Source organism: Podarcis tiliguerta (assembly GCF_965153285.1).
Source record: "Podarcis tiliguerta genome assembly, chromosome: 10".
Classification (NCBI taxonomy): domain Eukaryota; kingdom Metazoa; phylum Chordata; class Lepidosauria; order Squamata; family Lacertidae; genus Podarcis; species Podarcis tiliguerta.
This window is the reverse complement of record NC_139543.1, coordinates 5,884,115-5,897,108: the sequence shown is the minus strand read 5'-3', so window position 1 is coordinate 5,897,108 and position 12,994 is coordinate 5,884,115. Positions and strand designations below refer to the sequence as shown.

General features: G+C 40.8%; 1 protein-coding gene across 4 annotated transcripts in view; it reads left to right on the top strand.

Annotated features, from left to right (window-relative positions):
* Positions 1-12,994, top strand: part of PTPN12 (protein tyrosine phosphatase non-receptor type 12) — a 61,297-nt gene that overhangs the window by 39,576 nt on the left and 8,727 nt on the right. For all 4 annotated transcript variants that reach the window (XM_083399602.1, XM_083399605.1, XM_083399603.1 and 1 more), the window contains 5 exons: positions 1,626-1,692; positions 1,996-2,073; positions 2,197-2,295; positions 8,530-8,615; positions 10,405-11,372. In XM_083399602.1, the coding sequence (XP_083255728.1) occupies positions 1,626-1,692; positions 1,996-2,073; positions 2,197-2,295; positions 8,530-8,615; positions 10,405-11,372 (1,298 nt within the window). The remainder of the gene's footprint in view (positions 1-1,625; positions 1,693-1,995; positions 2,074-2,196; positions 2,296-8,529; positions 8,616-10,404; positions 11,373-12,994) is intronic.

Sequence of the window (12,994 nt, the reverse complement as noted above, 5' to 3'; positions counted from 1 at the left end):
GATATGATGAGATAGATATTAAAGTCAAAAAGTTGTCACCGTGTGTGATATTAATCTTGATGTCTCTGTAATGGTGTTTTTTATGGGGGGAGGCTACATTGTACATTAGAGTATGTTTAATTGGAAGCATCCCTTATATTTTAACTTGTCATGTCTTCAACACCTGTTAATTATTCTGTGAGTATTATAGGAATTTCTTAAATCTAGGAATACTTTCTCAAAAACACATTGCCTAGAGTTCTTGACAGAGGACTTCTGTGCAGACTGTCTTTGAAAACATTTGAGACCCAGCCCAGTTCACACGCTGCATTAAACCATAGTTACGAACTTCGTTTAAATGTGTACAAGCAGTGTGCTCATGCATACTGCCCAAAGATTCTCACTCCGCTTCTGCCATGCCACTAGTAAACAAGCCAGCGTCATCCTTGTCATGATATCTGAACCATGGTACATTATTTGTTTCCCTTAATAAATCATAAGTCCTGTGTCAGACCTAGACAAATCTACAATGTGCAGATTTTTTTAAAAAAAACACGCATTCTGGTCAGCATTCCTAGGGTTTGGCACTTGCACTCTTCAAAAGGATGTATTTCGTTCTGTAGTTGTGTAATTTTTGCTTATATTGTATTGTGATGGCCATTGGCTATAAACAATAAAAATCTATTGATTTGATTGATTGATTGATTGAAGTCCTAAGCCAAGAGCACATGGGATGTGTGAAAAGAAACAAAGCACAACCCTATATTTGGATGTTATGACATACTATTCTCTGGCTTGGTTCTCAGTAGAGCAGAGCGATAACTTTTCAGGTCCATGCACTAGCATGCTGTGTGGTCCACATTAAACAACAGTTGGGTTTTAACTATGATTTCTTGTAATACGTAAACCAGGCCTGTATCTTGAAAATAGGACTCACAGATAGTTTTTTATTTTCAACTACCCTTTGTGCTTAGCTGTAGTTGAAATAAAATGTAAATAGTCACCAGCTGATAAATAAATGGACTGATTCATTTTGATGTACAGTGGTGCCTCGCAAGACGAAATTAATTCATTCTGCGAGTTTTTTCGTCTTGCGAAGCACCACTGTGTATTGACGGTTTCCCATAGGAATGCATTGGCGGTTTTAAAAAAAAGGCGCAAGGCGTTTTGTCTTGTGAAGCAAGCCCATAGGGAAATCCGTCTTGTGAAGCAACTCAGAAAACGAAAAACTCTTTCGTCTTGCGAGTTTTTCGTCTTCCGAGGCATTCGTCTTGCGAGGTACCACTGTACTGTATGTAGAAAATGCCTATGTGGCTTACACTAACAATTGTATATGGTTATTATGTTTGTTGTTACAATACAGTCCCATTTTATATGTATTGGCAATGTGTTTGTTGAAGAGGGACCTATTTTTGTGTGTAGATTGGTATGTTGAATAGATAAAACCTTGAAGCAAAATTGCAGATTTATGCTTTTGATATGAAAACACAAACCACTACTGATGGTGATAATTCAGAATTGTTTAAACATCAACTCTAAAATAGCTTTTCAAGGATACCTCCTGTTAAGTGTTTGGTAGGTATGAACAGAAATGCAAAGTTTTAAGCCTCCTTTTCTCTTATGGTGTTCATCTTTTCCCCCTATAGTGCTGGGTGTGGAAGAACAGGAGCCATCTGTGCCATAGATTATACATGGAATTTGTTGAAAGCTGGGGTAAGGAGGATTTATAGCAATCTAATGCTGCAAAACTAGGTCATCTTATGCCAGTCATGAGAGTAGAGTTTTATAGGGGAGTAATGGAGTTCTCCTCAGTGTGCAAAATTGAACATAATATGAAAATGAGTTTTAAGTTAGATAGTACCTTTTCCCGTAGCAGCAATGAAGTTTATTTTCCTTTTCCTTTTGTTACTTTTAATTAGTTCATGATCGCAATAGAAATACTAAATACTGAAGCATTTTGTGACTTCTAGATAGTATTTGAGCCAAAGTACAACCTTCTGCTCCTTTGTATTTCAGAAAATACCAGAGGAATTCAATGTGTTTAATTTAATACAAGAAATGAGGACACAAAGACATTCTGCAGTACAGACTAAGGTAATACTGCTTTCAGTTCAGAAGTTGAGTATATGGCTGTGACATCACCACTTTGTGAAATAGTGTCTTTGAAATACTGCTTATATATTTGTATGCTAATTTTGGTTTTTATCATGCACCCAGGAACAGTATGAACTCGTTCATCGAGCCATAGCACAGTTGTTTGAAAAGCAACTTCAAAAATATGAAAGTTGTGCAAACTGGAAAATTGCAGATGGGCTGGTAGGTGTTTTTGTCATATTTTGTGTAATTTGAAATAGTAGCTTTTCCTTATTGTTAAATTACCCTTGTTCATCTTAGTTTTTTTGTTTGTGGTAATAAGATACCGTATTTATTCAAATGTAATGCACCATCAACCTAATGCTCACCTCAATTTTCAAAACCTGGAAACCAAAAAAGTGTTTGCTGGCAAATGTAAATGCGCCATCACATGCACACCCTCCTTTTTGTGATGTAATTTGGCCAAAAAAGGTGTGCATTACATTCGAGTAAATACGGTGTTGAAATCCATGCTTGTTTGTATGAGTTTGCTGCCAATTGGGCTCTTTCTAAATGGGGTCAGTTTACTGCAACAAACTTTTGAAAAGAAACCAAAGTCATTGTCTTCTTTTTCTTCTTGAAACTGTTACTGTGGTTATTATTGTTTCAGCACTGGTTGCATAGCCAGGATGCGGTCTCTTTTCTCTTCCCCACCTCATTCCATTGGTATGTGATCAGAAAGTGCTTCCACACTTGCACCAAGGGGTAAGGTGTGAAAGTGGATATTTTCAATTTCTGGCTGTATTCCCTCGTGTCTTGAGGAGTCTCACTCTAGGGGCTTCCTGATGTTTCTGCAGAAGCTTTTCTGAATGCTGCTGGGAGCAGCATTGAGAAGGGGAGGCAGAAAGTTCTGGTGCATTTGCAGTGTTGAGAGCATGTCTCATTGCATTTTGGCCCACGATAATTAGTGTGATATGACACAAGGGACTTATCTGACAAATTATGTTTTTGATATTGGCATGACTTACAATAGATAATACAGTGGTACCTCGGGTTACATACACTTCAGGTTACATACACTTCAGGTTACCGACTCCCCTAATCCAGAAATATTACCTCGGGACGCGGGTGGCGCTGTGGGTAAAACCTCAGCGCCTAGGACTTGCCGATCACACGGTCGGCGGTTCGAATCCCCGCGGTGGGGTGCGCTCCCGTCATTCGGTCCCAGCGCCTGCCAACCTAGCAGTTCAAAAGCACCTCCGGGTGCAAGTAGATAAATAGGGACCGCTTACCAGCGGGAAGGTAAACGGCGTTCCGTGTGCTGCGCTGGCTCGCCAGATGCAGCTTGTCATGCTGGCCACGTGACCCGGAAGTGTCTGCGGACAGCGCTGGCTCCCGGCCTATAGAGTGAGATGAGCGCACAACCCTAGAGTCTGGCAAGACTGGCCCGAACGGGCAGGGGTACCTTTACTTTTTTAAGAACTTTGCTTCAGGATGAGAACAGAAATCGTGTTCTGGCGGCACAGCAGCAGCAGGAGGCCCCATTAGCTAAAGTGGTGCTTCAGGTTAAGAACAGTTTCAGGTTAAGTACGGACATCTGGAACGAGGTACCACTGTACTCAGAGAGGTTAAACTATCCAACCTAATGATACTTAGTAGGTTTGTTTTGGAGCGAACCTCTCAGTTATTTAACGCATTATTAGAAACAGGCCTTGATGCTGTGTTTTCAGTTAAAATGGAAAAAACTCATTAGGGCTGTGCCTTTGGTTTGTATCATAGTGTTGAGTTAATGAAAATAAAGCTGAATACCCAAGTTACGTTAGGATTATTGTTTTCAGCTGAAAACTGCCCCGCCCCTTTAATTCTCAGCTCGAAACTGCCTCCACCCCCAACCAGTTCTAGTAGTCCACATAGGATTGAACTGGCCTGGCCTAAGTATAGTATAGGAGCACATTCTTGTCCAACATGCTCTACCAGTGTCAATTTTCTTGACTATATTTTATTTCTAGACAATAACAGCTGAAAAGGATGTTGCACAATACTCTTGTTGGACTGACTGATCCAGGCAAAGTAACCACACGCAGACAAAGCCTTAATCTTCCCTCTGAAACTGCTTTGCTTATAGTTACCACAAAGATCTCCTGCAGACTTCTCTGGCTCTTAGTCTGGGAGGTAAACATAAAATGCTTGGGAGAAAGAATCTTCTTGGGTGTTACTCATCAGTGGGCATGCTGAGGCAAGCCAGGAGATGCAGTTCAGTTCTAGAACCTTACATCTTTACACCTTTAGTAGCTTGCCATGTCCAGGCACCTTCATCCAAGTTTGCCAGGAATTGCAGAGAATGTGGGGAGGGGGTTGTCTCAGGATGCGGGGTCCGCAGCAACAGTGTAATAGGATTGGGCTTCTGTGCACATATCCTGCTTGTGGGCTTATCATAGGTTTCTGATCAGGCCCTGCGAGGTTGCTGGACTGGCCTTTGGCCTGTCGCAGCAGAGCTTTTCCAGAAGAAATTGTGCTTCAGTGCCTAAAGGCACTGGGGAAGGAAGAAGTGGCAAGAGAGACATGCTGATAGCCGTCTTCTGCATGTGCCTGAGGACTAGGGAAAAGGGTCATCTTTATTTTTAACTAAGCAATGACAGCAGTAGGAGTCTTTTGCTCCCTCTGTCTTTGGCTGCGAAGTCAGAAAAGACGGGAAAAGATGGCTCCTTTCCCTCCCTCTCTTTCCAGTTCACTGAGAACACAGGGAAGGGAGGAACGGATGGTGACCACGATAGCATTTATTATTATTATTATTATTATTATTAGACTTTAAAAAGAGCATAACACGATTGAGTCTTTCTCAAGGTAAGGGTGGATGGAACTGGGCCCATGAACCTTTGTAAAGGCAAAGGGACCCCTGACCATTAGGTCCAGTCGTGACCGACTCTGGGGTTGTGGTGCTCATCTCGCTTTATTGGCTGAGGGAGCTGGCGTACAGCTTCTGGGTCATGTGGCCAGCATGACTAAGCCGCTTCTGGCGAAACCAGAGCAGCGCATGGAAACACTGTTTACCTTCCCGCCGGAACGGTACCTATTAATCTACTTGCACTTTGATGTGCTTTTGGACTGCTAGGTTGGCAGGAGCTGGGACCGAGCAACGGGAGCTCACCCCGTCACAGGGATTCAAACCGCCGACCTTCTGATCGGCAAGCCCTAGGCTCTATTATTATTATTATTATTATTATTATTATTATTATTATTTGATGAAATGAAACCATTTGATGATGGTTGGGGTCTTGATACACAATTGTCTTCCTAACAGGGCATTGCATCAGTTCTAGTAGGCAGAAGCCTAATTTACACCTATGCAGTATAAAGTAAAATTGCAGTAATTGTCTGGAGGAGCTTCTCTTCCATTAATCAAAATAAGCATTTTTAAAGAAGTGTGCTCCACATCGGCTCTAATGCTTGTTAGAATAGAAATAGAACAACGCTATTAAAACCTCACATTTTAAGAGAGTTTGTTAAATATTTTAAGTAAGGGTTCACCAAGTTGTCCATTTTCTCCTGTGAATTTTTGACAACTTAGATCACCATTTGTGTCCCTGCTGTTGGGATCACTTATTTCATACTTTATATTTCAAGAGAAACTCTTTAATATGACGACCAATTTCCTGGGTGTTTAAGGTAACCTTAATGTATGTAGGAGATTGAGTGCTGTTGCTGTGCCGAATCTAGTGGCTTCTTTGTTGGCAGAAAAGAACTTTTAATTCCTTTCCAAGTTCTACAATGGCTGCCGCATCACAAATATGTGTGGACAAAGCCATGACTGTGTGTGTTGTGTTATTTCCCCCCTCTGTTTTAATTAAAGCCCAGCCATTTCAGCGTAGAGATTGGCTTCTCCCAGCAGTGCCAATGGACCGATTTTTTTCCATAAGCCACATTCTGGTTCATAAGCATATAATCAGCTTTTGAAAATTACTAGACCAAGCTCTTGTGGGCTACACAATATCTTTTGCATCAAAGCAAATTCTTTCTTAAATGTAGCTACTGAAATAAAATAGAATAACATTTGCCTAGGAAAATAGGCAATAAGTTGGCGAAAGAAAATCTGATTTAAAGAGGCAAAGGTTTTCTCTTGTAAGGCCACCATCTGTTCTCCCCATCGTAGATGAGCTCATCTTCACAACATACATTATACCTTCTTGGGTTTTGCTTTGTTTTTTTGATTGCCAGAAGCTAATGTCTTAATCCACATGTTCAGTAGCCATAACATTTGGTACATTAATTGAGGACATGACATGAAATGGATTAGGCTGCTCAATGATACTTTAATGCAAAGGAGAATGTAGCTGATGGTGCAGGGAGTATGAGTAAATCTTCGTCCTTGAGCAGTTAAACAAAAGCACTTCTGTTAATGTTCTGTAATGGCAACAAGAGGTTGGATGCTAAGGCAATATGTTGAATTAGATGGGTTTATATGGTACATTTGACTCTTTCAGTAGATACTGCTTTTAATCTTATTTAATGATATAAGCTCCTGGGTCTATTTTCATAGATCTCTAGTAGTCTGCCCTTGGCTCTGTTCTTCGTTTCACCCTCCTCGTTCTACACAAGCTGATTTGCTCTCAATTCCTTTGTATCTTTCTCATAAACTCTCAGTTTGCTGCCTTGAAACAATGTTGAGAAATATTTGCTTCTCATAACCGAATTATTTGAAAATATTTTATGCCTGGCTTATATATTGCAGAATATTTTGAGTTAACACCTCTCTATCTACCTGCCTTTTTAATATTTTTTTTAATAAGTCCTGGTCCTGTCTTCTCTCTTTGCCTTGTTCAGACACTTTCCCAGAAGTCTTACATAGTCTGTCACTACTTCGCTATTAAATATATTATGTAAAGATCTTTCAGCAGTAGCTGGCCTTTTCACTGGGCTGTAAATGACTAAACAGTCATTAAAATATTTTAAACTTGTACTCATAACATTCAAATCTGTTGGCTGACTTGGGACTTTTTATTAGGAACTTTCACAAGGTACAATTGTGCTGTGATACAATGATCCAGCAATTAATAATAAAGAAAATAAACACATCTGTTATTATTTACAGTTTCAACTAAATTTTGTTGGGTTGCTAACAAAGAATATGGATAAATATTATGAGAGTTTTATAAAACTGTGTATTTTGTAATGTCGTGTGGATTGTTTGGTCCATGTTGGCTGCAGTTGGGTCTCGCCAGTGATTCTCAGCTTATGGGCCACAGAGCCTGCAAGTTATGCTCCTCCAGCCAATGCTGGATTGATTTCCTCAGTCACCCTCTTCTTTGCAGTGGTATCTCCAGGAATGCTGTCTTATTGATCAGAAGCTTGTGACCAGTGGAAAATTGCAGCTATGGCCTATATCTTTCCCACTTTTCTTAGTTGGTGCTTGGTGTGAGCTGGACTTGGAAGAGCCTAGCAGCAAGATACAGAAATGCAGTGGTTTTTTGTTTTTGGCTTTTTATTTCCCACTGTGCTGCTCTGTCTGCAAAGTGCATTATGCCTGGTCTTTTCTGGTCTTTCATGTTGCACTATACATAGCACTTACTGTTGGGAGGCAGAATGCATGGCATGGCGGCTTGAAGGCCTTTAATTTGATTTTAGAGGGCTCTGTGCTATGGAGCATTGGCGGTCTTTCTGCTATTGATGGATCTACAATTTTTCCCTTAAGGGGCAAAAGTCCCTTGCTCTCCCCCGCTCCCTCCCAATATGTTTACATTAGCAGTGGTGGCAGCAGCAAGGGGGAGACAGAAGAGGAGACAGAATTATTTCTCCCCTTTGCCCCCTCCCACTACTGCTGCTAAAGTGTTGGAGGAAAGTTTTCAAAATGCAAGCTTCCTTCTGTTGCTTCTCCCAGCAGCAGAAGGGGAGAAATTTTCTGTGCTCTGAGAGCATCGCTGTGCCTCCTCCTTTGTAGCTCAGCTGGATAACCCAGCCTCCTTGCAAATCCCACCCTGCGGTGATCTTTTCCACTTCCAAATTTGAGATCAAAAGGATCAGCACTGGACAGGCTTGGATAGCCAGCAGAGATCCAAAGGAAAGATCAGGGATCCTTGGGAAGCCCACCCAAAGTTGAAACACACACATTCACAGCAAGCCTGTAATGTTGCCATCTCCCTAACCCAGGACCTGCTTTTTACTGACTGCATTTGGGTCCCTTGTTTTGGGCCTTATTGGGCCTTATTCATATTCATAAAACATAATTCAGATGAGAATATGAAGAGCAAATGTGTTGTAGGTTATAATTTTGATTCCTTTATATCGTCACATTAGAAAAACTCTGTACTAAATTTGAGTCATGTGAAATTATACTATTCATTCATAGAGTATTTCTTTGTGCTCATATTTAACACAATATGCACAGTAATTCAATCCCAAGCTGGTGTGTGTTTTGGTTTTTGTGTGGATGTTTCTCTTAACCTTAGAATAAAACTTTTGGGGATTTAATTTTCTTGACAGGATGAAGTTGGCACAGAAAATACCGCCAGTTCTGGAGAGCTTGAGAAACAGGATTCACCTCCACCAAAGCCACCTCGAACTCGCAGGTACTCCTGGAGAATTACTCATAGGAAATCGTTTATTATGGACCCATTTTATTTCCATTAGTATCTGGTCAGATGAGCATATGCCCAAGAACAAATTTAGTCAGCTTATTGGTGTAAGGCAGGAATGGAGAGCCTCCAGATGTTGCTGTACTACAACTCCCATCATTCTTGACCATTGGCAGTACTGGCTGGGACTAGGGAGAGTTGTAGTCTAACAACATCTGGAGAGGCACATGGTTTCACTTTCACCCTTGGAACACTTCATAGGGTGCTGTATTTATGTCATATTAGTTTGATAGTACTCTCATCAGACTCCGGTCTGGTAGTCCATCAGATGTTTAAGAAGGCAAGCATTCTGTTTCTTGGCAACTTCTTTTAGGTTAGGGGGAAACATTCCCAGGCCACATCCTCCCAACAGATTCAGTTTACTGAGTTGCAAGTTAACATAATAATTTTAAAGATTTCACTGAATGTTGCATTATAGTCTTATTTCCTTAATTCAATGAAGGAAAAGCACCCTGGCTGATGAGACTCACTTTGCCCGTCAGCAGACACTACTGCTCATCACATCTTGCTAAAGAAAGAGTTTTATTATGTCAGCCGTGTGCTTTTTGCTTCATGATTTCCATGAAGTGCCCTTCTATAATGATTGCTTACTATCTCTGTGCCTGTCATCTGTTCCTTTTAAGCACTTACAAACATCTTCATCCTATTTAATATTTGGCATTCTTGTCCTTTCATTCATCCTTGAAGCAAGTGTAATCATTTGATGCTTGTAGAGAAAGCTGTGCTTAAAAAAACCTCTGGATTTTCTGTAAAATAAATCCACCTGGTGACATACTTTCTGAAGCTTAAGGCATGCAAGTCCATAAATCATAGTATTGTGTGTGTGTGTATCTGCTAACATCTCCAGTGGTAACAAAAGAGACAATGTGGAAATATATTGTAGATTGGTTTGCTACATTCTATATACCTGGGTGAATGTCAGGGTTATGGACCTCTGACAAACAATGTATTTTATATCTACATACAATAAACTGGAAAATTATGTAACGGTGGCCTAATTCAGACTTCAGCAGTCTAATCAAAATAAGGTTGCACGAATCAGGCAGTTAATCCAAGGATAGTCCTCCCTATACATTATTTCAAGTATGGGCTTTCCCACAGACTACTTGTGTCCCATGTTATATGTATAATAGAGGGGTTATACCATCATATCAGGAATGTCATAATCAGGAAGGCATTCAAATGTTCTGTCAAACTTACTAGAAGCTGGTGCAGTCGTCATGCTTTGCTGCAGTAAGCATTATACCCCTGCCCCTCCAACACATGTAGTTCAAATTTTGCCACAAGGGGGCATGGCTTTCCTGCAGACTGCTGATAATCGCATGCTTTATTGTAGATTTTAAGCAATAAATAGTAGGTTCTGGTGGTTGCCCATAGGCAATAACAGCATAATACCATCTTTTCTTCGTGTATTAAATGCTTTCTTGATACTTAATGTGTTTCTGGGTTGACCTTTATTCAAATATTGGATGTAAAAGTTAAGGGTGTTTGAAGAAAGTTTTGTTTCCTGGGATTATTACAAAACTATAGCATTTGGTTCCTATTTATTGCATTTTTGTGGATTTTGACATTCTAACTATTTTGGATAAAATGTGCCTTTTTTTTTTACTGTGAACATAATTCTGAGAACGGGTTTTTAAAGTTCATATTCTGAATAGGTAGCTTATATAATAAATGTACATAATCCTTAATTATGGAGTACTTACACAATTATTCTCTTTAGCTGCCTTGTAGAAGGAGATGTAAAAGAAGAAATTCTGCAGCCTCCAGAGCCTCATCCAGTACCACCCATTTTAACACCATCACCTCCTTCAGCTTATCCAACAGTAACAACTGTTTGGCAGGACAATGATAGATACCACCCAAAGCCTGTTCTGCACATGGTTTCTTCAGAGCATCCAACAGACCTCAATGAAAACTACAATAAGTCAGAAGAACATCCAGGGAAGAATGAAGTCTCTGAACGTGTAGAGAAAAAGCTTGAGCGCAACTTGAGTTTTGAAATTAAAAAGGTACCCCTTCAAGAGGGGCCAAGGAGCTTTGATGGGAACACCCTCTTGAATAGGGGACATGCAATCAAAATTAAAACTGGCTCATCTTGTGCGGTGGATAAGACATCTAAACTACAGGAACAAGGCTCAGGAGATGCTCCTACAGATACCTTCCAAAACTCTTGCATAGAATGCAATATGCAGCCACTGAATAAAGCTGTAACATCCTCACCTGAAGGCCATCAGTGTCTCGTAGGCTCTGATCCTCTGCAAAGACCAGACTGTTTGCCTCTCAAAGAGAAGGGACATGCTATGTGGTCGTTACAAGGGACAAAAAATGTACAGCCAACATCAACACCAGAGGACACATCTCCAGCTGTTTTATGTCATGGGATTAAAAATCTGCCTGTAGTCTCGAACTCACCATCTCAAATGGATGCTCCTTTCAGTGAATCAGCGGATCATTATCACAGTGGCATGCTTCCAGTTAGAGTACCCCTTTGTTTTACAAATCCTCTGCATTCTGATGATTCTGATACAGATGAAAGAAACTCTGATGTGTCTATGACACAAAGCATGTCTAATGTTTCAACTGCAAGTGCCACGGTTTCTGTGGCTGCTGGCACAGAAAACGTTTCCGCTAGAAAAGTATTGCCCATGTCCATTGCAAGACAGGATGCCTCAATCATAGCTGATAAAGGTAAGCTTTGCTAGATGCTATCCATATTAGAAATACTAAATTCGTAGAGTTGGATCCTAAGCTTGTGAAAGAGAAAGTTTCCTTGTGCAAGTATTTCCCCCATCCCTTCCTGAACAACATCAGCTGTGGTGTGGGAGTGCAAAATTGGACTGAGGTGCCTTGCACAAGCACATTTTCACTTGCACATACTGAATCCATGTGCTTTTCAGTGAGTCCATCACAGACCACACTGTTCAGCAGTGTTGGGGTTGCAGCTGGAATTGGCTGGCGGCTAAAAAAGATCCTTCTGCAACCTTTGGCTCCAACTTAGAAAACTAAGGGGTTGTGCTTATTATGAAGGTAGGTGCCAACACTCAACACATTTAGGTAACAGCTAAAAACATTTATTCTCTCAGATCTTTGCTTTAAGTTGACCACAATAACTTAATGTGTTCGCTTTGACCTAATATTTGCTGCTATTTTATTTATTCTGTTAGTAGGTTTTAATAGTGTGAGCAAGCAATCCTTGTTTTGGGGCCCCCTACGTGCTCCCATAAATCTGATCTGAAGTGTGACAGGGGGTGACATTCACACAGGGGCTGGAAGGGGAGAAGTGAAATTAGAAGTTTATGTGAAAGCTTGTACATGGAAGTTTTCATAAACAAGAGCCAACATGAAGTGGAGTAGGACTGGCCATTAATTTGTTCAGGCTGGCCTTGGAAACATCAGCCTTGGTAGTAGGGAACAGCTGCTGTCATTCAGAGGCTCTTTAGTTGGGGAGGGGGCAGTGACTATTAGTCACAGCTTCCAATTCTGTTAGCTTTAAGCAACCAGCTCTCCTGCATAGGTAACAAACACTGGATCCTTGTAGGGCTGATTTTTGGAAAAAACACAATAGACATATGAGTACATTGTAAATCCCCCGAGTCTAAACCACTAACCTACCTTTGAGCAGCTGTGTTAGCCAAACTGATAGGCATTGATCCATTTAAAATAGTTATTAGAGGGATTGGCAGGAAACCGTAACCAAAGGTTCTTTTTCCAGGCACCAGTTACCACAAGTTTTATAGAATTGTTTAGGGCTTGCAAAGCTGGGAGAGGTTTCAGGAGGGGGGAGAGGAGACCTTTTTCTGCCCTCTTGAAGCCTCAATTTACTGTGCTAAAAGAATGGGAGGGTGGAAGTTTTTAGAGGTCCTCCTTTTCCTGAAATCTCTCCAAATAGCATGGAGGAGGTTAACACTCCAAACACAATTCTCTTTCCAAGATGTATGTGTTGTGTTCCTGAGAGTGGGAAAGGAAAAATCTGTCCTCCGTAATAAACCTTCTCTACTTGTGACAGGGAGTAATCTCTTGGTTGCACCTCACTTCTCCAATTCCAAGGCACTTACTAAGGTTTGAAACATACAAATTTTGTGTGTGAAATCTCAGTCCAGAAAAGCAATCACACTGCTGCTTTAGATTATGGTAACATGCTTTCCCCCTGTGTATTTCTGATTGAAGGTGCTGTTTAGCTTCAGTAGTGCATGTTTTTTAATGGAAAAGGAAACAGGGTTTTTTTTTGGCAATTTGTCCGGGAAGTAACCAGTCATCTCCTGTTGTCCTTAGTGTTTCCACACAGGTGTCCTTCAAATGCAGCCACTGCC